General features: G+C 38.3%; 1 protein-coding gene and 1 pseudogene across 2 annotated transcripts; both read left to right on the plus strand.

Moving 5' to 3' along the window:
* The first annotated feature begins 1,884 nt into the window (after positions 1 to 1,884).
* On the plus strand, positions 1,885 to 9,693 carry LOC138909046 (7-deoxyloganetin glucosyltransferase-like; annotated as a pseudogene).
* A 747-nt stretch (positions 9,694 to 10,440) lies between these two features.
* On the plus strand, positions 10,441 to 17,918 carry LOC104099551 (uncharacterized). 2 transcript variants are annotated; one of them, XM_070200077.1, is made up of 2 exons: positions 10,441 to 10,678; positions 11,205 to 17,918. In XM_070200077.1, exon 2 carries the CDS (start codon positions 12,114 to 12,116, stop codon positions 13,497 to 13,499), a length of 1,386 nt encoding a protein of 461 aa, XP_070056178.1. In that variant the 5' UTR covers positions 10,441 to 10,678; positions 11,205 to 12,113; the 3' UTR covers positions 13,500 to 17,918. The 2 variants fall into 2 exon arrangements, with proteins under 2 accessions (XP_070056178.1, XP_070056179.1); XM_070200078.1 differs by having other exon boundaries at positions 11,211 to 17,918.
* The last annotated feature ends 9,152 nt before the right edge of the window (positions 17,919 to 27,070 follow it).

The following is a 27,070-nucleotide window of genomic DNA, read 5'->3' on the forward strand; positions in this document are numbered from 1 at the left end:
AGTGAGGCCGGGAGCCTGGTTGTGAGGATATTAATACCATAGCGCATGAGTTGTCCGCGTATCACGTGAGTTGGCCGTGCAGGTCCAGGTATTGATACCATAGCACGTGAGTTGTCCGCATTGCACGTGAGTTGTCCGTGCTTAGCGCTTGGGCTTTGGGAGCCCATCTGGAGTCTGTAAACACCCCCAGCGAGCGCAGAGTGTTGAGTGTTGAGTGCGAGTGATGAGTGATGGAGTGACACTGTTGTGAGGTTGTATTTATTTGTGTTGTTGCTGCATTTATCTATTAAACTTCTTTGTGGCATTTACTAAGTTATGGAATTTACCTGTTTATTTCTGTTTATTTTAAATTGTGAAAATAAATAATTGGACTGTTTTACTTAGCTTGTCACTACTGCTCAGTTCCTTAGTTATTTATGTTACTACTGAGTCAGTTGTACTCATACTACACCATGCACTTTATGTGCAGATCCAGGTGAGTTAGAAAGCGACGATCGTTGAGTTCAGGCTGGCTATCTTTGGAGACTGTAAGGTAGCTGTTAGCGTCCGCAGGACCTTGTTACTCCTCTTGTCATTTCTTCTTTTGGACAGTTAGACAACTTATATATCTTAGTTCATAGTTTTAGATGCTCATGACTTAGTGACACCCCGATGTGTGGGGCTCGTTTTCGTATTTTCTATATTATATTTAGAGTTGATTTAGTTGATGAGAAATTCAAATGTTGGTATTGTTTTATTAAATTCTTATAATCGATTTAGTAGTAATATTTTGGGAAATAAGATTGTCTTGTAACACAATAGGTGCCATCACGATCATGGTTAGATTTTGGATCGTGACACTAACCATCCCCGCAAGTCATAAATCATTAAAAGCACATACAAGAAATTTTATTTTAAGAAACGGAGTTCTAAAAGTTAAAATGACCGGTTGAGTCATTACACAAATTTACTACTACTAGTTTCTTTCAAATATGAGATGCTTTCTCTGTTTTTGATGTCTGACTTTGATTAAATTTGAATAATGACGAATTTTGTGGTCCAAGACCTGCCCAAATTCAAACTCCAATATATGATGATTTACTCTCCATAACAGATAAACTTACTTGCGACTTCATGCTTCACGAAAAATCTCACCGAAATAAGAAAAAATTTAAAAGTAATGAGCAAAATATAAGGTAAAAGAAGTAAATAAATAAATAAATAAATAAACTTATTTAGTAATCGTTTTCCAAGTACTGAGAAGTACAATGCTTCATATATCGTAGCAAAAATTAAAATACAAAAGTGAAGAAGCTAAGTTCTAACTTATACAATGTGTGAATGAAGAAAAGAATGGTCAATTAAGTGAGGAGAGTTGATGAGTTAGTCTAATTTCTTAATATTGGATATTCAAATGATGGTGATCTCGATATTTATTTATAAATTACAAATATTGGATGTGGTTTAGAAGTGGGAAAAGCTACTGCCCTATATTTTAGGAGTCTATTGCAGTCGTGACATGTAGTAACCATTGTGATTTTACTTGGCTAATATATGGCATTGTTAATGGATTGGTGAGTCAATGATTAAGTGTCAGTGTCGTGCCTGCTCTACAATATTTGAAGAAATCTAGTCACTAATTTAGGCCATATGTTTGTCAATAATGCTAGCGTATCCGAAAAATAAACGCATACCCATGTCTAACATTTTTGGGGGAGTGGCCATAATTTTGCAACGCAGTGGACAATTCAATTCTTGCCAAGTAGTGGGGTTGTCCTTATTTCGCGCCGTTAGCAAAATGTCCTGCAGATGTGGACAATATCAAAAGTAAGGCCAGTATGTCATAGTGCTAACATTAAGATTTAATGTTAAATTAGGAAGGAGTATAAAGATGTTGCCTCTTTTTATATCGTCTATAAATATATGCATCCTCATCCACTTGCCAAAGTCATACCAATCTTTCGTATTTCTGTTTGAAAGAAAGATAACTCAATAAGGAAACTAAAGAATGTGTTCCATTAGCGCTAATGATTTAGACAAGCCTCATGCAGTTTGCATACCATATCCTGCCCAAACCCACATTAGCCCTATTTTAAAATTAGCCAAAATCCTCCACCACAAAGGCTTTCATATTACCTTTGCAAAAACTGAACACAACCATAGGCATCTTCTTAAGTCCAGAGGCCCCGATACGCTAAAGGGATTGCCATCCTTTCGTTTTGAGACCATTCCCGATGGCCTCCCGCCATGTGACCCTGATTCTACCCAAAATATTTCTTCTCTTAGTAAATCCACTACCACCACTTGTTTGGGTGCTTTCAAGGAGTTGCTTGCCAAGCTTAACGATACTTCCACCTCAAACATGCCACCTGTCTCGTGCATCGTTTTTGATGGTGCTATGAGCTTCACTATGGATGCTTCTCATGATTTGGGAATCCCTGAAGTTCTCTTTTGGAATCCAAGTGCTTGTGGTTTATTAAGTTACATGCATTACCGTGATCTTGTTGAGAAAGGATACACTCCATTTAATGGTATACATTTTTTCCCTTTTAAAATGGCCTTGCCTATTAGTATCTTTGGGCCTTAACCTTGTTATTATTATCTTTAATTTGGTTCTTATCTTTGGTTTGTTAATCTACTTTTGGACTGCAGATGAAAGTTGCTTGACAAATGGGTACTTGGAAACGATTTTGGATTGGATACCAGGCATGGAAGGCATAAGTTTGAGGGATCTTCCACGTTTCATTAGTGTTACACCTGAGTTTCAATGATGACAATAATGTAAATCTAACTGTATCTATTTAATTGTAGGAAATTAGATGGGCAGTACTAAATCAAAGGAAGTCAATATGTTAAAGATATCAGAAAGGAAACAAAATCAAATGCAGCAAGGACAATGCTAAATCAAATGATGTCAAGGCCATAAAAAAGGAAACAAGATCAAGTACAATGATAGTTCCTACTTCAAGGATTGATTTGGAATCAGGAGATTCTGAATATTGATCGATCAAGTCAAGCCATAAATCACTCCCCTGATTATGAATACGAAAAGGAAGGACGTAAGTGTCATGCCTCGAAATCGTGGAGCGCGACCGGCGCTCAACCGAGTGAACCCGACTGAGCAAGCCTGTTAGATTTCTTCTACCCAAACTCATTCATGAATAAAAAGAATATATTTTTCCTTAATTAAACAATAAAGTGGTCGTGTCTGCAGTTACCAATTTTTTACCATAAGTTTCACCATTTTTAAAGTCTCAAATGGACAAGTAATACAACCACAACATAGCATAGTTTGTCTTTTCCAGTACCAAAATACAACTCACACTATGTCTACGGAGCCTCTATAGATAAAGAAGAGTACAATGATAATGCCGGCAACAAGGCCCCGGCTATACCTCAACCATAATACATAAAGATCAAAAGATACATGACCCCAGGATGAAGTAGGGCTCACCAAGTCAACCGGGAAGAAGGTGTACTGCTATCTCTGAACAATGTCTCCTGCTGTGGAACCACCTGCATCCATTTAAAGATGCAGCGCCCCCGACAAAAGGGACGTTAGTACCGTCGAATAGTACTAGTATGAAAATTAAACACCAATTTAAGAATTTAGAAATACAAGATAATTATGATGAACCAGTGCGTCAATAGAATAATATAGATAGTTGTCTCAACCATAGCAAGCTTATTAAAAGCTATCAACAACATTTATAGGATTTAAGATGAGATACTATATAATCATCTTCACACAGAGCGGCCCCGCCGCCTTACCCGATGTATGCAGGTGGATGTATAACCATAGTACCAAGAACCTACACAAAGCGGCTATGCCGCCTCACCCTAATGTATGCGGGTGGAAATGCATCAACGAAACCAATACCAACACAAAGTGGCTATGCCGTCTCACCCCAATGTATGCGGGTGGTGGTGCCACAACAATACTAAAACCATACACAAAGCGGTCGTACCGCCTCACCCCAATGTAATCGGGTGGAGGTGCAGTCCCACAATATCATAATCCCTACACAAAGCGGTTATGCCGCCTCACCCCAATATATATGCGGGTGGAGGTTTATCATAATCACAATCTCTACACATGTGGATACGTAATCCATAGTTTGGGACACATCCTCAATTTATAATGCAATATGATAAGAGCATTTGAAATACGAATTGAACATATATCTTCATCACAAAACTTATCAAAATACTCGATTTATAATCAACATCTCGGAACTTACAAGGATAATGGGAATTTCAATTCTTAAAGAAGAGTTTAGCCAACATACCTCACTTGAGCTTTCTTACACTCTAAATGTTTCGGAATTCTTAGCAACTTCAATCTATTTTAGAAATATAACAAATTGAACCAAAATTAGGAAGATGATCATGGTTCTAGCTCATTTGAGCATTTTATCAAACACAAGGTGTGCATAAGGTTTCAAGGTCCCTTTTATGGAGGATTCTATCATCCCACAACTCAATCTTTACCATGCTTAGTTAAACAATCTTCCTACACCCCTTGATATCACATGCATGTAAAATAATCAACTCTCATGCCCAAACATTATCTTGCTAATTACCCATGTTCAGATGATTTCGAAACTAGGGTTTAGGGTGTAGAATCTTACCTCTAGGATGAAGACCTAGTGAGCTTGCCTTCTTAATCTTCCAAAACTTGAGCAAGAATTGAAGAACAAATATTGGAGAATACCTTCTCACTCTAGGGCACCCTCTCTCACTCTAAAATGTCGGATAATAGCTCAAAAATGACCCAAAGAGTGTATTTAACGAAATAGAGCCGGGTTTTAAAAACCCAAAAATAAAGCTCCGGAACAGGTTCTGCGGTCGCATATGCGACCGCATATCGGTCGCATAATTGGTTACAAAAAAGCCAAAAGAACTGCATGTGTATGCGGTCACTATACAGTCCGCATAACTGTTATGCGGTCGCATGCACCACATAACAGTTATGCGATCGCATAGTCGACCGCATAGCTGCTTCCAGAATAGCCCTCTCCTGCTCACTTCTGCGGCCGTTATGCGGCCCGCAGAGTGATTATACGGTCGCATAATGGACTGCATAAATGCACTTTTTCGGCAAAAAAATTCCTTTACTTTTCTGTGCATTGTTCAACCCAAAAAGTCCGAGCCGCGGCGAGCAATTTCTATAATCCTCAAACACGTAAGCCTAGTCTGGCACCATGAAACATTATTTTCTTTGCAAATTTTACCAGGCCTTATACTTAAGTACTTTGAAATTTTTCGGGGTGTTATAGTAAGTGAATCCAGCTGTAACGATACGACCAGTTATTTTGAGCATTTGCACTTCGCTCGGTAGTTTTCGGGCATGAGTAGCTCTGTAATATGCATTATGACTTATGTGAATTGTCGGTTTTGATTTTCAGGTTATTCAGAATCGAATTGGAAGAATGGATTTTTTTATTGAAGCTTTAAATTGGGGGGTTGATCGACTTCGACTTTTTGTGAATTTGAACCCGGAACGGAGTTTTGATGGTTCCGTTAGCTTCGTTGAATGATTTTGGGCTTAGGAGCGTGTCCGGATTGTGATTCGAAGGTCCGTAGTGGAATTTGGCTTGAAATGGCGAAAGTTAAGGTTTTAGAAAGATTGACCGAGAGTGAACTTTTTGATATCGGGGTTGGATTCCGATTCCGGAAGTTTGAGCAAGTCCGTAATGTCAAATGTGACTTGTGTGCAAAATTTGAGGTCAATCAGACGTGATTTGATAAGTTTCGGCATCGGTTGCACAAGTTGAAGTTTCAAAGTTCAATAATTTCAAATTGAGGTGTGATTCGTCATTTCAATGTTGTTATGTGTGTTTTGAGGCCTCGAGTAGGTTCCGTGTTATGTTATGGGGCTTGTTGGTACATTTGGACGTGGTCCCGGGCGTGTTTCGGATTGATTTCGTAGCATTTTGGAAATTTTGGCAAAGGTTCATTGTTGTTGGTTCTAGTGTGACCGCACCTGCGGCTGGTTTGTGCAGGTGCGGTGGTCACATAAGTGACAGTGGGTCCACAAAAGCGGCGAGTGGAGCAGAAGCGATGGTTGTTGGCGCACTTGCACGTCCACAAAAGTAAGGGGTTATCCGCAGGTGCGGAAGGACCAATCTCCATGGGCTTCGCAGATGCGAGGCATCATCCGCAGAAGCGGTGGTCGTAGATGCGACAATTTGACCGCAAATGCGGATTCGCTGGGCAGAATGTTATAAGTTCGAGGGTTGGTCATTTTTATCACATATTGAGCTATGGACTTCGGAATGGAGCGAGTTTTGGAGAAAATTTCATCATAAGGATTGAGGTAAGTGTTCTCTACTCGGTTTTGATTACATTTCATGAATCCATCTTCGTTTTTAGGAATTGTTTGATGAATTTAAAGAGGAAAATTGGGGGTTTTAGCTTAAAGTTTCATAATATGAATTCTTGAGTTTTGAACATCGAATTGGAGTCGAAATTGAGTGAAACAAGTATGGTTAGACTCATAATTGAATGGGTTGTTGGATTTTGTGAGTTTTGTCGAGTTTCAAGACGTGGGCCCCAGTATGAATTTTGGCCGATTTTGGGCTTTTGATTATTCGACCTTTTTCGATTGTGATTGGTTCCTTTAGCATTGTTTGATGTATTTGAGTTGTTTTTAGTTAGTTTCGAGCCGTTGGGAGGTCGGAACACACGGGATGGCATTTTGGAGCATCACTTGGCTTGCTCGGTATTGGAATTGGCTTGTTCGAGGTAAGTAACTCTTCTAATCTTGGAGCTGAGGGTATGAAACCCCGAAATACATGTTATGTGATTTGTGTTGAGGTAACGCACATGCTAGGTGACGGACGTGTGGGCGTGCACCATGTGAATTGGGACTCCGTTGTTTCCATGACATTGTATAGTGGCCTTATTTTTGTTGATATCAGTGTTTTCACCATGTGATAAAGTAATTGAGCTGCCAATCATGCTAGATATCATGTTTAGGCTTTATGCCGATACTGTTGAGACCCATAGTGGTCGTTTCTTGCTGTCATCTCACTGATTTCATTGATATTTCGTACTCTGTCATATTCATGTATTCATATCATATCGCAGTCTCAGTTGTTATTTATTGATACATCATATCAATGTTGTCATGATAGTTTCATGACGTTGTAAGCCCGTGAGTGAGACTGGAGAGATTTATGACTGAGTGAGGCCGAGAGCCTGATTATGAGTGACATTTATGGGATCGGGCTGCACGCCGCAGCATGCTATATTGATTTATGCCTGGATCTGGCTTATGATAGAGCTTGGGCTGTAGGAGTCCCTCCGGAGTCTGCACACACCCCCAGTGAGCGCGGTTGATTATATTGAGGGATGAATCTTCCCTGGACATAAATCTTGTCCGAAGCATTATATACCTGGAGATGGATCTTCTCCATGGGGCCGGATTGGCCTTCCTCGGTACTGAGTGACTGATGTTCTGTGATGTATGTATTCCAGGATGGATCTTCCCTAGGCCGTATGGGCCATATACAGTACCGAGTGGTTGAGCATGATGAGTGAAAAGTGTGAGACAGTGAGATTGAGTACTCTGAGAGTATGAGTACATGATTCATCTCTGAGATACATGGCATTGGCATGCACATATGACATACATACATAGAGATGCTTTTTTCCTCATTCTGTGCGGTATCATGTCATTTATGACTTTTACACACATTGATATGTGAGCATAGAGAGGTATTTCACACTTGCTATCTGGAAAGAAAATGAAACATCTTACTTATTTTTGGAAAGGATTTTTGGAAAAAATTATAGTTTTCAAACTATCTCATACTTTTCGACGATTTTGGTAAAGGATTTGGGTTTTCACTATTATTCTTGAAAAGCGGAACTATTTTTGGGAAATTGTGATAAAGTTGAGCATTTTATTTCAAATTGCTTTCTTATTTATATGCCCTACGTTGTTATGAACTGCTATTGGTTATTGGTGTTGGACCCGACCTATATTCTAGCTCGTCACTGCTTTCAACCTAAGGTTAGGTTTGTTACTTACTCAGTACATGAGGTCGGTTGTACTGATACTACACTTCTGGACATTGCGTGCAGATGTTGGATGTTGTTGTTGTTGTGCTCGATGGTTGCCGGATTTGAAGATGTACCTGCGTTCCTATTGTAGCTGCCTCTTGTTCATGATAGTCTTAGATTTATAAAAACTTTGTTTATGTACTTTTCAAACAGAAGATGTATTTACTTCATATCAGCTTTGTAAATTCTATTCTTAGAAGCTCACAATTTGTACTACCAGTTCTTGGGGAATGTATAAGACTAAGACTTTTCATTACTTAATTGCTTCATAAATTGTTATTGGAATTGGTTAGTGGTTAACTGGCTTACCTAGCGGGTTGGGTTAGGTGCGATCACGACTAGTCGAATTTTGGGTCGTGACCCCAGCCCATCTCTTGAGCAGGATTCGGAGGCACCCCTTGGGTCAAAACTCTTAGAATATTTTGTGCCTCAATCAAGGGTCAATATGAAACGGCTACTCAAGACTCTCGTATAAGACGACTGGCAGACTCATGAATTCAACTACGCAACTTATCATTGTTTTCTATGTCTTCCTAGTTCTTAGCACAAACATTGTATTCCTAAGTTTACTAGTATCTCAAAAGATAGGAAGTGTTAGGAAGAAAAACAAGAGTTGTGTCAAGTTTATAAAACATTATTGCTGAAAATCATTGGTGGTATCGACTAAGTCTCTTCTAAGTCGACTAAATTTTTAAATTAGCTGTAATTCATCCCCTCTTGTACTTTCAATTAAGACTACAAATCGAGATGAATACATGGTCAAATTTCTTATCCAAGAAACTGAGAGAAGCAAAATGGCTTCTGCTATTGTTCAATACATTTGAGAGATTAGAGAGAGAAGTTCTTGAATCACTTCAGAGCCTTCTTTTACCGGTTTATGCCATTGGGTCGTTGCACCTTCTTATGAAACATGTCGATGACAAGACCTTGGAGGACCTAAGATCAAATCTTTGGAAAGAAGAAAACAGGCCTCTAATGTGGCTTGATTCCAAGAAACTAAATTCTGTTGTTTATGTCAATTTTGGAAGCATCACTCTTATGACTCCGGGCCAACTTATTGAATTCGCATGGGGACTTGCCAATAGCCAGCTGGATTTTTTGTGGATACTTAGGCCTGATATTGTATCAGGCGAAAAAGTAGTTCTTCCACCTAAATTCCTGGAAGAAATTAAAGAAAGAGGGATGTTAGCAAGTTGGTGCCCACAAGAGCGGTTGGAGGTTTCTTCACTCACGGTGGATGGAATTCGACACTCGAAAGTATTGGCAGTGAAGTGCCAATTTTTGTTGTAGGCAATGGGGAATAGGAATGGAGATTGACAATAATATGAAGAGGGACGAAGTTGAAAGCCTTGTAAAAGAGTTAATGACAGGGGAAAAAGGCAAAGAGATGAAGAAAAAGGCATTGGAATGGAAGAAATTGGCTGAGGAAGCTGCTCAAAAACCAGAAGGATCATCTTATGTGAACATATACAAAATGGTCAACAAAATTGTCCTTTGCTCCAAACATTAGGCCATAGTACTAATCGATTGCTGTTTGATTTCATCTTCTTCCTTTGTTGAGATCCTATCAGATTTTCTAAGTACTTGTTTCCCTTCTTTCAATATAATGTATGATTAATAAAAGTTCTTACTTGCATTCTCAAAGTCTTTTGGTCTCCACAGGCTACTGTGCCTTGCAAAATTTCTCACCTATCCTGAAAATGCTAACTGACAAGAGTGGGTTGCTATAGTGGTGAGCACCTCCCATTTCTAACCAAGAGGTTATGAGTTCGAGTCACCCCAAGAGCAAAGTGTGGAATTTTTGGAGGGAGAGAGCCGAGGGTCTATCGCAAACAACCTCTCTATCCCAGGGTAGGGATAAGGTTTGCGTACACACTACTCTCCCCAGACCTCACTAGTGGGATTATACTGGGTTGTTGTTGTTGTATCCTGAATATGCTAACTGAAAATATATATATAGAAGTACTCCCCCATACTTCTCATAAGAAGGAGAGGGAACAAGAGTATTCATAAACTTGATATCTGAGACAGTATGCACGGAACGGACTAATTATGTACCACGTCACCACAACTCTAAATCATGATTCTCACTTTCACTATTACTAACATGAATTTAACATCTACTTGCCGTATTTCTATTGAACTATTTGTCATCTTTTTTATCCATTTTTCATTGACAAGCAACTTACTGCATGTAGCCGTCATAAATAGCAACATCGTGCTTATTTTTATCAGTTTCACACTATGAGTCAGCACTTTGACTTCATTTGGGTGGTACACTACAAGATGCTTTAGTCATTAGCTGCAGAAAAAGTTTCTCACTTTCAAAAACTTCCAAATTTTGCTGAAACTATCAAGATAAGCAGGAGATAATGCCCATGGGATAGAACTTGCCATCTTTCCGCTTCGAGACCATTCCCGATGGCCTCCCACCATATGATGCTTAATAATACTTCCTCTGTTCCAACAGTCTTATGCATCATTTTGGATGGTGTCACAAGCTTCACACTCGCTGCTGCACAAGAATTGGGCACCCCTCAAGTTTTCTTCTGGATCTTCGCTGCTTGTGGTTCTTTAGGTTATATGCATTACTGCAACCTTCGTGAAAAAGGATACACTCCATTTAAAGGTACATATATATATATACGTGCTTTAATTTCCCATGTTTTAAAATGTTCAGCTTAAGTTTTTTTTCTTCCCCTCTTTTGAAGTATCGTTTTTGTTAAATCTTCTTCTTCTTCTTCTTGAGAATTCTAGATAAAAGTTACTTGAAAAATACTTGGAGATGACTTTGGATTGGATATCAGGCCTGAAAGACATACGTTTGAGGGATCTTCCTAATTTCATAAGAACTACAAATCTAGAGAAGGAAGTTCTCTAATCAAAAAAAGAGAGATCAAAAATATGCTTCAGCTATTATTATCAATACATTTGAGTCATTAGAGAAGGAAGTTCTTGAATCACTTCAAACACTTCTTCCTCCGGTGTATGCAATTGGACCATTGCATTTGCTTGTGAAACGTGTTGACGACAAGAATTAGGAGGACTTAGGATCAAATCTTTGGAAAGAAGATGAAAAGTGTCTTGAATGGTTAGTGATAGGTTATAAGTACCTTTGTTTTAAGTTTTGATGATCTAACAAACTTAATGTCAAGAACCAGATGAGGAACGTCATCCACATTGGTTTACATTCCCAAGTGTATGTAAACAACCAGACTTAAGCCGGAGATGTTCGTCAGTACATAAGAAGTTAAAGAATCAATAAGGGGAACAGATGGTCTTCAGTTCCCCTGGTGATTGTACCAAGTCAACTCTCCAACAGCTGGAAAGTGATTGACGGCACACACAACAGTACAACACAGTGAAGCAGCCACCTCCATCGGGAAGGACCTTATACCCAAGTTGCTTATATCATTCAAGTGATCTCATCAATATTATATTAACATTAAACCAATGACAAAACATTACATAGAGAATTTACTCAAGCACTCCAACAGTGATTAAGCCTCCAGTCAAAAATTCTCAAGTGCATCAAGAACAAAGAACAACACGGCTAAGGACCAGTTCCCATATCAAGTGATTATATGTCCTTAGTTGAATTGTAACTTTGTTAAAGTTCTCAATTGTAATTCCTATTTAGCTTGTTTAGAAGCATTGCATAGGAAACTCTTTGTAAATCATAAACCCTTGTGTTTGTGTCTTGGCTAGAGTTAGTCAAGTTGTAAAGTCTTTGTAATAGAGTTATTACAAAGTGGCTTGTAATAGAGTGTTACAAGTTAGTCAGGGATTAAGAGGTTAATTCCTAGGTTACATAGGTTGTAATCTGAAAGTTGCTCAGTAGTGAAGTTGAAATCCTATAAGGGTAGGTCGTGGTTTTTAATTCCGTTGAGATGGAAATTTTCCACGTAAAATTCCTCCTGTCATTTACTTACTGCAGTGTGCGTGATTTCTGTGGGAACTTATAGAGAACCTAGTTCTCTATATAGTTTGGTGGGCCTTTAAATTCTATCAATTGGTATCAGAGCAGGTTCTTTCTATCAGCCTAACACCTAGAAAGAATCATCATGGCTGCTCCACCAAACTTTGAAGAAGGTCAGTCTACCTACAGGCCACCAAGGTTCAATGGCCAGTACTATGGATGGTGGAAGACTAGGATGCATGACTTCATCATGGCTGAAGATTCAGAGCTATGTGATGTTATCTGTGACGGACCCTTTGTTCCCACCAAGAATCTTGGCGACCCAGCTGTATCCATTCCCAAGACGAGGAAGGAATTCAATGACGCTGAACGAAAGGCCATAGAAAAGAACTTTCGTGCAAAGCAAATTCTTGTTTGTAGCATTGGTCTTGATGAATATAACAGGATATCGGCATGCCAATCAGCAAAAGAAATCTGGGAGGCTCTTCATACAGCTCACAAAGGAACAACACGGGTTAAGCAATCCAAGATCGACATGCTCATAATTGAATACGAGCTCTTCAGGATGAAAGATGATGAATCCATCCAAGAATTGCATACTCGCTTCACATCCATCATTAATGAGCTTCACTCTCTTGGTGAAACTATTCCAAGAAACAAGTTTGTCAAGAAAATCCTTAGTGTACTGCCCAGTTCTTGGGAAAGAAAAGTGAACGCCATTACAGAGGCGAAGGACTTGCAGACACTGACCATAGATGAACTTGTTGGCAATCTGAAAACATATGAAATGAAAAAGAAGGACAATGAAAGAAGAGAACCCAAAAGGGAGAAGAACCTGGTCCTCAAGAAAGACAGCAATGATTCAAGCGGTGAGGATGGTGATATGGCTTACTTGACAAGAAGATTCCAGAAGATGGTTCGAAGGAATGGAGGCATTCCAAAAAGGGAAAGTTCTAGCAAGCCAAAAAATTATGACCTCTATCATAAATGCGGCAAGCCAAGACACTTCATCAAGAAGTGCCCTATCCTAAAGCAAGATCAGTACAAAAACAACTTTGACAAAGCAGCCAAGAGGAACCCGGTTCCTGATAAACGCTTCAAGAGAAAGAATATCGTTGTCAATATTATAAAGCAAGCTCTTGCTGCATGGGGAGACTCCTCCAGCGAATTTGAAGAAGAAGATGATCATTGTGATAGTTTAATGATGGCAGTGGAAAGTGAAGCAACTGAGTACGACTCAATCTTTGCCTTGATGGCTCAGTCTGATGATGATGATGATGATGATGACGACGATGATGAGGTAAATTTTCTGGATGTTCAGAGAAATCTGAAATCTTATTCACCTAAAAAACTCATGTCTTTGGAAAATGTGTTAATTGATGCTTATCACAATCTTATAAATGATAAAGATGCTTTAATTGTGGAGTTAGGAGAAGCAGAACAAATTAGAGATGAATTAGTAATCGTTGTTGTTGATTTAAAGGAAAAAATTGAGAATCTGAAGAAAGAGAAAGATGCCTTAGATGAATAAATTGCAAATATAGAACATGAAAGAGATGATATAATGGTCGTTATGGTAGACCTAAAAGAGACCATTGAGTGTGTCAAAAAAGAAAAAGAAACCTTAACTGAGAGGGTTTCTAACATTGAGCATGAGAGAGATGACCTATTAGTGGTGGTAGTGGACTTGAAGGAACAATTGGGGAACTTAAAATGGAGAGTAGGCCTGAAAATTCTCAAAAGGGAAATATCTCGACCCAAAATCCCACCACAGGCGTCGTGATGGCACCTAGTCTCTAAGACTAGGTAAGACGATTTCTATTACATTTTGAAGCCATCGAGGTATACAACCTCCCAAGACTAACAGCGGACTGAAAGTAATAGCGGAAATAATTACAGTATACAACCTCCCAAGACTGGTAGTACTGAGTCACGAACTCTAACTGAATACATAGAATGATCATGAGGACTGAATATACAATACTGTTTGATTACAAGTTAATAGTACAATGAAATGAAAAGACTCCAAGGGACTGCGACGACCAAGCAGCTCTACCTTGAATCCTTACGATCCCGCTTTAACTCTGCTCAAGTCCGTTATCTTCAATACATTGTTCTGCATAAAAATGTGTAGAAGTGTAGTATGAGTACGCCACGGTCGGTACTCAGTAAGTATCAAGACTAACCTCAATGGAGTAGAGACGAGGTACAGTCAAGACACTCACTAGTCCAATAACTCGTACAATATAATATACAAAATAATAGGAAACAATAACAATAGGGCCACATGAAACAGCCAGTGATATGCACAGCAGACAACAAGAATACCACTAATATCGCTCAACAATTAATATGTACAATTACACCCAATTAAATCAAGTCCTTCAAATAAATGTCTTTTACATATAATTCTTCCAGATAGCTCTCTTTCAAATATAATTTTCTCAAATAATTATTTTTCAAATATAATTCCTCAAATAAATATCTTTCAAATACAATTCTTTCATATAATACTTTCTAAGTAAAATCCTTCCAAATAAATATTTTGAATATAATTCTTTCAATAAATCTTTTCAAATATAATTTCCTCAAATAAATATCTTTCAAATACAATTCTTTCATATAATACTTTTTAAGTAAGAATCCTTCCAAATAAATATTTTGAATATAATTCTTTCAATTAAAAAGTCACCATGTGACACCTCATTTCATATTCATAAAAATACGGGTCTCAACCCATTTTCATATTTTTTTGTAAAAGCGGGTCTCAGCCCATTTTCATATTTCCACGGCACCTAGTGCCCATAATTAAATCATCATATTTCCCCGGCACCTCGTGCCCTCATTTCATCTCACAACTGCACGGATAATTCACGTGCCCTATATCATCATTATTTACTCACGGCATCTCGTGCCCACATTTCAATTTATAATCCGCCTGGCAATAGCCACAAATTCTCAATTTCAACATAAAACAGATTGTTATCAATTTACTATCAACAAGACCAATTGCACAAGGCATAAAAATAAACACAAGAAAAATCATAACATCACATAAAAATCATCAACACCACAACCCCACATCATCGCATATCGTCCCTGACAATAGCCACCCTTATCGCTCATATTGCCTCCCTTATCACTCCTATAGCCACCCTTATCGCTCCGCCCAGACAATATCAATAGCTACCCTTATCACTCCTATTGCCACCCGTATCGCTCTGCCAAGACAATATTCCAACAAACACAACAACAGTGAAATGCCACCCTTATACCCACATAATATCAACGGTGAAATGCCACTCTTATCTCCCGAAAATAGTAACTCACACAACACAACAATTTACACGGGAAATTAACAGGACAATATAATAAAATCAATTCAAATCATAATTTTTCCAATGGCCATAACCAAATTTTAAAGATATAACAAAAATCAATTAATTTCACAACAAATAGCCCAAGGCTCCACACAATGTATATAACACCCAAAAACAATCAATAGAGATAGAAATTACTCAGCATAAAGCAAAACCTTCATTAATGCAAATTTAGATAATTATATTAACATTTATTCTTAAGCTCGCTTAAATTAATTATTTGCATAAGAAGATTCATATTGGAATTAATTTCCAATAAATATTAAACCAATAATACTCACAAAATTTCATAAATATTTCAAGTAACAATCACATCGAATTATCATATAAAAACAAATTAAACAATAAGGATTTAGGCATGGCAAACAGATGATTTAATAATTTTCCATAATTTCCCAATTTACTATGCAATAATGCCTAAGACTTTATTTCAATGAATTTTGCACGTATAAGCCCAAGTACGTACTCGTCACCTCGCGTACACGGCTTTTCGCATTTCACAAATGGCACATAAGACTCAATGCCTAAGGGGTAATTCCCCCACTCGAGGTTAAGCAAGACACTTACCTCTTTGAAGTTATGCTGATATTCCAAAATCGCCTTCTTTCTTGAATTGACCTCCGGACAGCTCAAATCTATCCAAATTAATTGTATAACTTCATTAAAATTTATCGAAAACAATTCCGGATAATAATATGTCGACTTAAAATTTTATTCCAAAACAATCAACGCGGGACCCGCCCCTCGAAACCTGACATAATTTTCATGAAATACGAACACCCATTTCGATACGAGTTCAACCATGCCAATTTTATCGGATTCCAATAATAACTCGACCTCCAAATCTTAAATTTTTGTTTTTGGAAGATTTTGTAAAAATCTTGATTTCTTCCATTTAAATCCAAATTAAACGATGAATATAATCATAGATTCATGAAATATAATCACTTTAGGATATAAAACACTTATCCCAACCAAGCTTGTGAGGAATCCCTCCAGAATCGCCCAAATCCGAGTTCGAAAAATTCCAAAACGAAATGCCAAAAATGACCAAGTTCAATCCTTATGTTTCTGCCCAGTTTCGCACCTGCGGACATTTTAGTCGCACCTGCGAGCTCGCTTTTGCGAGTAAATTCTCGCTTCTGCGATGCCCAGACCACTACCCTCGCACCTGCGGAAGAGCTTACGCTTCTGCGCTCACGCAGGTGCGGAAAAATGCTTCTCACCTGCGACCTTTGCCCTTCTCGCTCCAGGCCGCATCCGCGACCATTTTGTCACTTTTGTGGTCGCGCCCCTGCGACCATTTCCATCGCAGGTGCGATGGTACCAGAACTGGAAAAATTCCAGAATTCCTTCAAGCAAAATTTTGGTCTGTTTAACCATCTTAAACTCGCCCGAGGCCTTCGGGACCTCAACCAATTATACCAACATGTACCAAAATACAATACGAACTTAGTCGAGGCTTCAAACCACGTCAAACAACACCGAAATTACGAATCGCGCATCGAATCGAATTATGAGTTTTTCAAATCTTCCAACTTCTATATTTTGCGCCGAAACGTATCAAATCAATCCGGAATGACTTCAAATTTTGCACACAAGTCATAATTGACGTAATGGAGCTATTCCCATTTCTGGAATAGAAATCCGACCTCGTTATCCAAAATTCATCCTTCGGTAGGATTTTCCAAAATCATCTATTTTCCAACTTTCACCAAAATGTGCCGAATTGTCCTACGGACTTCCAAATCCAAATCCGAACATACGCCTAGTCCGAAATCATCATACGAAGTTATCTCTATCATTGAAATTCTATTCCGGGGTCGTTTGCTCAAAAGTGAACTCCCCGGTCAACTCTTTCCATTTAAGCTTCAAATGAGAATTTTTCTTTAAATTAAATTTCGAATCTTCCGAAAACCAAACTCGACCACACACGTGGGTCATAATACATATTGCAAAGCTTCTCGAGACTTTAAGTCACTGAACGGGGGGTATTTTCTTAAAACGACAAGTCGGGTCATTACAGGAAATGAAGTTGAAAGTGAGGCACACATTAAGCTTGAAAGTAAGTTAAATTTAGTGAAGTCCAGTTTGTGTGCCGAGCTTGAGAAAAACAAACAACTTCATTAACAACTAGGAACAGTGAAGAGTGACCTTGAAAAATCACTCAAGTGGACATGGTCCTCTGATGCTATCACTACCATGTACACCAATAAGGGGAGAAACAGGCAGGGGATTGGGTTCCAAAGGGAAAATATTCCCTACAACTCTCATAGCAAGTACGTTACTATACCTGATAATTGGCTTTGCACTCACTGTGGCAACACTGGGCACTTTAAAGAAAACTGCAAGGCCAGATGTCAGTCACAGCAAAAAAACACAAAGTTTTCGCTGAAAAAGTAACTACCGGTAGAGAACCTGGTCCCTCATATAAAAAAATACATGATGCCTGCTTGGACCAGAAGATCCCCCATTCACCCCTTTCCTCATTACAAGGGACCCAAACTCGTGTGGGTTCCTAAGTCTAACTCCTGATTTTCTTGTGCAGGGAACAATAAAAGGGAACAACAAATGATTTGCTTTCACTTAAAGCCCTGCAAGGAGGGAGTGTATCCTTTGGAAATTGCAAGAAATGATACATTTTGGGAGTTGGAAGGATTTGGAAGTCTCTCTCACACTCAATCAAAAATGTGTACTACGTGAACAGGTTGAAGTACAGCTTGGTAAGTATTTCCCAGATCTGTGACAAGGAAAACAATGTGGAATTTGTGTCAAAAATATGTACAGTCACAAACCTAGTGACTGGTGAGGTGGTGCTAGTAGCAAAAATATACAAAAATATCTATTTTGCTGATTTTGAGTCTCTCCAGAATGGTGATCTCAGTTGTCTAAGTGTTGTTAATGATGATGCTGAATTATGGCATAAGAGGATGGGTCATGCAAGCTTCACGTTGCTGAACAAATTGGTTAGGAAGGACCAGGCTCGTGGTCTGCCCAAGTCAAGTTTCAAGGATCACAAAGTGTGTGATGCATGTGTAAAAGGCAAGCAAGTCACATCCTCATTCAAGCCCAAAAGGGAAGTCAGTACCTCAAGGCCACTTGATCTTCTTCACATGGATCTATGTGGACCCATGAGGGTGGCAAGCAGGGGAGGAAAGAAATATATCTTTGTTATAGTTGACGATTACTCCAGATTCACCTAGACTCTATTTCTCAGAACCAAGGATGAAACCTTTGAAGTGTTTGTTGCATTCGTCAAAAGGATTCAAGTGAAAATGGGTAATAATGTAGCTTGCATCAGGTCTGATCATGGGACAGAGTTCGACAATGCCAAATTTGATGAGTTCTGTACTGAAAATGGTATCACTCATAATTTTTCAGCTCCAAGAACACCTCAACAAAATGGTGTTGTGGAGAGGAAGAATAGAACTCTTAAAGACATGGCAAGGACAATGTTGATTGACAGTGGGATCGCAAAGAGTTTCTGGGAAGAAGCTGTCAATACTGCTTGCTACTTGGTGAACATGTGCATGATCAGGTCCCTTCTGAACAAGACCCCATATGAACTACTGAATGGAAGGAAGCCCAAGCTGACACATCTAAGGACTTTTGGGTGTAAATGTTTTGTCCTCAACAATGGAAAGGAAGCTCTTGGAAAATTCGATGCCGAAAGTGATGAAGGAATCTTTCTGGGATACTCATCCCAAAGCAAATCTTACAAAGTATACAACAAAAGGACTCAATGTGTTGAAGAGAGTATACATGTGATATTTGAAGAATCTCAGCTCTCCTGTGAGAAGAAGAGACGTGTTGACCAAGATAGAGAACCTTTATCTGTTCCATGTGAAGTTATTGACATGGAAAATGGAAAGGCAGGCATGATGAGTCATGTCAAGGAATCCAGTAAAGATGATGCAAATACATCTCCATCCATTGGAGAGGAACCTGGTCCCACGATCACAACAACTGAAGCTGAAAAAAGAGTTGTTGATGCAGTCCAAGGTACTCCACTTGCTGAAGTAAGAAGTGGCCAAGCACCTCAGTCAGATATACCTGGGTCCTCTACAAATGAGATTCAAGTACCAAATTGGAAGCACAAAAGCTCACATCCTCTTGACAACATTATCACCCCTCTTGACTCAGATGTTCAAACCAGATCAAAAGCCGGAAATTCACTTGTCTTTTTAGCCTTTCTTTCCCAAATAGAGCCCAAAAACATCAAGGAAGCATTGAAAGATGCAGACTGGATCACATCCATGCAAGAAGAGCTTCATCAATTTGAAAAAACAAGGTATGACACCTAGTTCCTCGACCCGCAGATTGAACTATCATAGGGACCAGGTGGGTATTCAGGAACAAACTTGACGAGTTTGGAAATACAACAAGAAATAAGTCAAGGCTTGCAGTTCAAGGCTACAATCAAGAAGAAGGGGTTGATTATAACGAAACATTTGCTCCATTTGCTCGAATAGAAGCTATTAGAATTCTTATTGCCTTTGCATCTCATATAGAGTTCACATTGTTCCAAATGGATGTCAAAAGTGCATTTCTAAATGGCTACCTGAAAGAAGAAGTTTATGTAAAGCAGCCTCCTGGATTTGAGTGTCAAGAGCATCCTGAGCATATATTCAAGCTGAACAAGGCATTGTATGGGCTAAAGCAGGCTCCCTGGGCATGGTATGAAAGATTATCAAAGTTTCTTCTAGAAAATGGCTTTACAAGAGGAAAAATTGACAACACTCTTTTTCTGAAGAAATGAGGGAGGAACCTGCTCATTGTTTAGGTATATGTTGATGATATCATTTTTGGAGCCACAGCTGACTCTTTTTGTGAAGAGTTTGCAAAACTCATGGGGAGTGAGTTTGAGATGAGTATGATGGGAGAATTAAATTTCTTCCTGGGACTTCAAGTGAAGCAATCTCAAAAGGGAACACTGATAAGTCAGCAGAAGTACATCAATGAGCTGCTAAAAAGGTTTGACATGGAAACATCAAAAGTTATTGACACTCATATTGCCACAGCTACTCGTCTAGACATGAATGAACCTGGTTCTCCTGTAAATCAGACCGTGTATAGTGGGATTATAGGGTTACTCTTGTATCTCACTGCAAGCAGACCAGATATTGTGTTCAGCGTGGGCCTTTGTGCAAGGTTTCAATCCAATCCAAAGGAATCTCATCTGAAGGCTTCCAAGATAATATTGAGATATCTCTAAGGAATGCAGGACCTGGTTCTTTTCTATCCCTCAGGTGACAGCTTTGATCTTATTGGGTATGTTGACGCTGATTATGCAGGATATCTGATGGACAGGAAAAGCACGTTTGGAATGGCACATTTCTTGAGTTCTTGCCTAATCTCATGGGGTACAAGGAAGAAAACTCGGTGGCACTTTCAACTGCAGAATCGGAATATGTAGCATCTGCCTCCTGTTGTGCTCAATTGTTGTGGATCAAACAGCAGTTGAAAGGCTTTGGAATATTCTCTGATTGTGTGACCCTCTTGTGTGACAATGCAAGTGCACTCAACATGGACAAAAATCCAGTCCAACATAAGAGGACCAAGCACATTTATGTACATCATCACTTCCTCAGAGACAATGTTGAAAAAGGGCTCATCTGTATGAAGTTTTGCAGCACTGAAGATCAGATTGCAGACATCTTCACTAAACCTCTTAGCTAAAAGTGTTTTCTGGCAAAGTCTAACTCATTTCTATATCGTTACAGGTAGATACGCATGATGATTATAGAGCAGCTGATACAATGCATGCTGGTAAAAGGGATTAAGCTTACATTTGCAAGACCTGTCAGGTAACCTGGTTCTCCTAAAACAGGTTAGTAGCTTCTTTGTTTTCTCATACACAATTTAGAACAGATAAAAACAATGCCACATCATCATTGTGGCAGTCTCTTTACTTTGCGTCTTTTGAACCAAAACGTCTTACCTGTTACTGAACGACCCAACTCCCAAAATAAAACTGCCGCATTTTCTTAACAGGTCCTTTATCTCTCATAAATGCATCTATCAAGGTCACAACTCCTCACATCAAACTTCAAACTCTTCACTTCCCCTTCTCTCTTCTCAAACCACTAATCTCTCTAGTAAACTCCATCATGACTGAGAATCAAGAAAACTCTGGTGCTCTCAACAATACCCCCATCGAGTGCACACCAGCTGAAACTCCAATAATATACTCCTCAACAAACACCACCACCAGTCCAAACCCTAGAGCGGAGTCTCCCCCACACTTAGTCTCCTCACCTACCCACTCAGGTTCTGGTTCTCATCGAAGTCGCAAAACCTCGACTCCAAAAATGTTTGTGGCTACCAGCTCTCCTCCATTCTCGCTGGTATGACATAGTGAACAGGGTGAACATGGTAACCTGGTCCAAGAGGGAAATCAGGAAACATCAAATCTCATTATGGAAGAGAACTCAAGTGCAAACCAAGAGGCTAGTCCTGACAATGCTGACTCAACCATGACAGGTCGTGAGTCTACAGGTAACACTCATTATTATGTTGAGATTTCCATGGAACCACAAGAAAAGAAGGCAATAGAAAATATGCTCTCCATAGCTGGTGAAGGGGTTTATGTTGAGGAAGGTGTAGAGGGGTCTGAGCCTCATGAGGAAGAGCCTCAGGCCATAATAGATGGGAGAGAGCTTGTGCCATTTGAAACTTCGGCACAAGATGATACTAATGTGGTCCCTAATGATGGACCTGATCCCTCCACGGAGGATCCAGTCCAGGGGTCATCTCCCCAGGTCAGTATTGATCCTGCTTCTTCTCCCCATTTCTATGATGAACCCCTGTTTATGGTGGTGCGTGAGATGTGGTGTGATAGTGAAGAAGATTTATAGGATTTGGTGATTGCTAGCTTTATCAGGGCTAGGAGTAAGCTAGTTGCAACTCCTGAGCCAACTCCTAAGCAACCCACTATAAGGTTTCAAAAGAAGGAGGCTCTTGAGTCTGCTCTTAAGAAAATCAATGGAGTCAAAGAAGGAGAAAGTTGGTGAAGGATGGCAAAGCAGTACTTGAAAAGGTTGTTCCTGTTGTCAATGTGGATGAGGAAGTAGAAGAGGAACCTAGTTCCTTGACTCACAAGCCCTCGAAGCAGAAACACTCTCTCTCCAAATCCAAAAAGAATATTTATGTAAGTGTTGGAAGTCCAACCAAGAGTGTTGATGCTGTTTCCAATGAATAGTTTGTGGAAAAGACTGGTGAAAAGTAAGTGAAAGAGAGTGGTGGAAAATCTGATGATGAAGTAGTGGAAGATTCTGGTGAACATGTGCCTGAAAAATCAGTAGAGAAGGGAAAGTCTACTCTCAAGTTAGTGAAAAGAAAAATGGATGTTGATGAGGAACCTGGTTCCTCTAAGAAAGCAAATGTTGAAGAATCAGGAAGTTCTAGGAAAGGAAAGTTGAGAAAATCGAAGGTACTGTGGGGCCGCACTTTTGCCCCTGACATTGTGGAGCTTGTCGTGATGCGGCAGTTAGTGGAAATTTGTGATTTTCAACAATGGACTCATTTGTTTACAAATGATATTCCAAAAGTGTATGAGGAGGAAGTGCGGAGCTTCTATGCCGACTTCTTCAAAGTTGAAGATGATCACATCTGTGTGTTGGTGAATGGGGTTGACATAGTGATGGATTCTGCCTTGTTGGGGTCAATTATGGGTGTTCCTACTGAAGGGTTGTCATCTGTTCAAGGCGCCTACTATTCCTATTTCATAAATGCCATAGTTAAGGACAAGGCAATCCAACAGGGGGAATGAGTGCATAAGAAGGCACTCCTTCCAGTATATCAGTTGCTCTTTGAGATAGTTAACAAAGTATTGCTTCTCCGTGCTGAGAGGAGATCTATTACGTCCAAAGCTGACCTAGTCCTTATGAAAGCCTTGGATGGCTTCACCACCATCAATCTGCCTGGGATAATGATTGAGCATATGCAAACAGTGGTAGACTATAAGGATTGGAAACCATGGGCTACCTTATGGGTTTCTTCTCACAAAGGTCTTCGAGTTCTTCAAGGTACCTCTGGGACATGTCAAAGTGGGCACTAAAAAGCAAACTTTCTCCAAGACCACTCTTGATTAGTGTGAGTGTATTGACAAGGTCGGAGGAGTTGGAAGCACCTCTACTACCTCTCAACTGATACATGCTCAGAATAGTGCTATAGAGGAGATCCAGAAGTTAAAGGCAATGAATGCAATTCTTGAGAGTCAGCTACAAGAGGCACCTGGTTCCGGTAGTTCTCACAGCTTAGAGGTTACCCGCCTGACTAAGGAGAATGTTGAGCTCAGGAAACAAGTGGAGGACCTGAAATAAAGACTGCTCAATGAGCACATGTCCGCGAATGCTCGCATGGATCTTGTCCTTAAATCCCATGTCCCTTCCTCTAAGCCCTCTTCCTCCAGTGCCCCCTAAACAGTGTCACCTTCAGTGTCCAGTTTTCAGTGTCCGTCTCTTATGAATATCTGTGATGATGCCTTTTTTGTTGTTGGTACTTGTTTTTGTTTTTGAATTGTGGATGGTAATATTGAATCTGACCATGTTTGTAAAGTCCATATTGTTTAATGGAAGCTTTTCCCCATTTGCCGTGTATGATATTGTTTCTTTGTCTCTGTTTTCTATCATGTTTGTGTGCACACAAGTGGCATGAGTTAACCACGCTAGACTTCTTTTTGCTACTTACTTAGTACTCTTCTTTTTATGATGCCAAAAAGGGGAAGATTTTTGCATAATTGAATAATGATGTGTGCACTCATTAAGGGGAAATATAGATTCAGGGGGAACTAAATGTGTGCACTGATTAAGGGGGAATACAGATTCAGGGGGAACTAAATGGGCGTCCTGTTTCTGGTTTTTGTAGCTCTTCGTAGGATTTTCATTATAAGTTTGTCATCATCAAAAAGGGGGAGATTGATAGGTTATAAGTACCTTTGTTTTAAGTTTTAATGATCTAACAAACTTAATATCATGAACCGGATGAGGAACCTGATCCACATTGGTCCACATTCCCAAGCATATGAAAACAACCAGACTTAAGCTGGAGATGTTCGTCAGTACCTCAGAAGTTAAAGAATCAACAAGGGGAATAGATGGTCTTCAATTCCCCTGGTGATTGTATCAAGTCAACTCTCCAATAGCTGAAAAGTGACTGACGGCACTCCGACAATGATTAAGCCTCCAGTAAAAAATTCTCAAGTGCATCAAGAACAAAGAACAACACTGCTATGGACCAGTTCCCATATCAAGTGATTGTATGTCCTTAGTTGAGTTGTAACTTTGTTAAAGTTCTCAATTGTAATTCCTACTTAGCTTGTTTAGAAGCATTGTGTAGGAAACCCTTTGTAAATCATAAACCCTTGTGTTTGTATCTTGGCTAGAGTTAGCCGAGTTGTAAAGTCTTTGTAATAGAGTTATTACAAAGTGGCTTGTAATAGAGTGTTACAAGTTAGCGAGGGATTAAGAGGTTTATTCCTAGGTTACATAGGTTGTAATCTGAAAGTTGCTCAATAGTAAAGTTGAAATCTTACAAGAGTAGATCGTGATTTTTAATCCCGTTGAGCTGAGAATTTTCCACGTAAAATTCCTCCTGTCATTTACTTACTGTAGTGTGCGTGGTTTCTGTGGGAACTTATAGAGAACCTGATTCTCTATATAGTTTGGTAGACCCTTAAATTCTATCAGTTAGATTCCAAGAAACTGAATTTTGTTGTCTATGTCAATTTCGGAAGCATTGCTGTAATGATTTCGAACCAACTTATCAAATTTGCTTGGCCAGTGGCGAAGTCAGGAATTTCTCCAAGGATATTCAAACTTAAAATTGTCGAAAAAAATTTTCCGACAAAGAGTGTTCAGTATATATTATATACCTCTATAACCTAATATTATTCCTATATACGCAATGTAAGTTTTCAACGAAGGGTGATCAATTGACCACTCTTTAGGACATGTGCTTTCGCCCTTGTGCTTGGGTACTTGCCAATAGCCAGCTGGAATTTTTGTGGATCACCCCTTAAGATAATGTATTAGGAGAGGGTTGAAAATCATTTACATCCCCCAAGTTTGCTTTAAAAATCAAACTCATCCTCCAACTTTGAACAATTATCATTCTACTCCTCATATTAAAGATGACTTCTTAAAATGCCTATTCTACCCTCTACAATTTTTATCTCTTATTTTTATTCTTTAATATAATTATATTTTTTATTTTAATTTATATTATCAACTTACCTATAGGAAAATTTTAAAAACTTTTTCGTAACCAAAAAGAGTGAGAAGTAGTAGTCAAGCATATAAGTTAATGATGTTCAATAGTGAAATAAATGAGAAAAATAAAAAAATACAATAAATAATTTACTTGTATAGGTAATTTTATGAATAGCAATCAAAATTTTATTTACAAAATTGAGAATAAAAGAGAGTAAAAATTCTATAAATTATACAATGCAGGTAATAAAAAAATAATGGGCGTAAAATAGAGATAAATTTTATAATAAATTTTGCAAAAATTATCAATTTAAACTTTACATGAACTTTAGTTATAATTTAAAAAAATCTAGTAATAACAATCAAAACTCAAAAATTTATATACACCATAGATAATAATAAATAGTGGAACTGAAAATCACACGCACACACCAACATACATTATATGTATTTTAATATACATAATATTAAAATAATAATAATAATAATAATAATATTAAAAAAAACTAGCAATAAATTTAGTAATAAATTCATAATATAATTATTTTATTTATAATGCTAGTGAACTTAGATTAAATTATATAAATAAGATATAGTATTTTTAACTTATGAATAAATACATGCATTAAAAAATATCTAAATAATATAAAAAAGGTATTAAATATATGGAGAGTTGAAATTGTCAAGGGTAAAAAAGATATTGTGTTGGACGAAAGGATGAAAATGACAATTATTCAAAATTGGAGGATGTGTTTGATTTTTAGAGTAAACTTGGGGGATGTAAATTATTTTCACCGATCAGGAGAACAACCAATTCTTCCACCTGAATTGGAAGAAACTAAAGACAGAGTGTGCTAGCAAGTTGGTGTCCACAAGAACAAGTCCTTGTGGATATTCGTCTTGATTTTTTTATTTATAAATGTTGGATCCGGTTTAGAAGTGAGCAAAACTATTCCCCTAGATCATGTTAGTACAACCAGATTTTTGTTCGGGAATTATTACATCCTTGTTCTATCAATAGATTTTGTGACACATCTAATAAAACAAACTATATGAAATGTCTCAGCGCCACTACAAAAGTTATCGTGTAATTAACAAATGAAGTCGAATTGCCGATGAGGAAGATTAGTATTCGCCGGAAATAAAAATTTATATTTATATATTATTAAAAAGAGAGAAAAGAGTCCTCTCCTTAAGCCAAGTAGCGGCCTAGAAAAGGGTCACATGACATAAATAGTTAATAATTAGTTATTTTGGTAATAAATAGTTATTGGTTATTATTTTTGAATTTAAATATCTATAAAATAAATAAATAAAAATATTTTAGAATAAAAAACGAAAATTTAAAAAAAAATGTCAATTCAAATTGGAGAGTAATTTTAAGTTGGAGTTTTTAAATTATTTTAAAATAAAAAACTAAAATTACAAAAAATAAAAAACTGCCAATTCAAAATTTCTTTGTTTTTTAAAAATAATTTTTGTTTTTATTTTTACAAATAAAAGGTTTATTT

This window comes from Nicotiana tomentosiformis, chromosome 4, assembly GCF_000390325.3.
Source record: "Nicotiana tomentosiformis chromosome 4, ASM39032v3, whole genome shotgun sequence".
Lineage (NCBI taxonomy): Eukaryota > Viridiplantae > Streptophyta > Magnoliopsida > Solanales > Solanaceae > Nicotiana > Nicotiana tomentosiformis.

Excerpts from the sequence above, each read along its gene's own strand:
- LOC104099551 (XM_070200077.1), top strand. The coding sequence starts at position 12,114 with ATGGCTGCTCCACCAAACTTTGAAGAAGGTCAGTCTACCTACAGGCCA.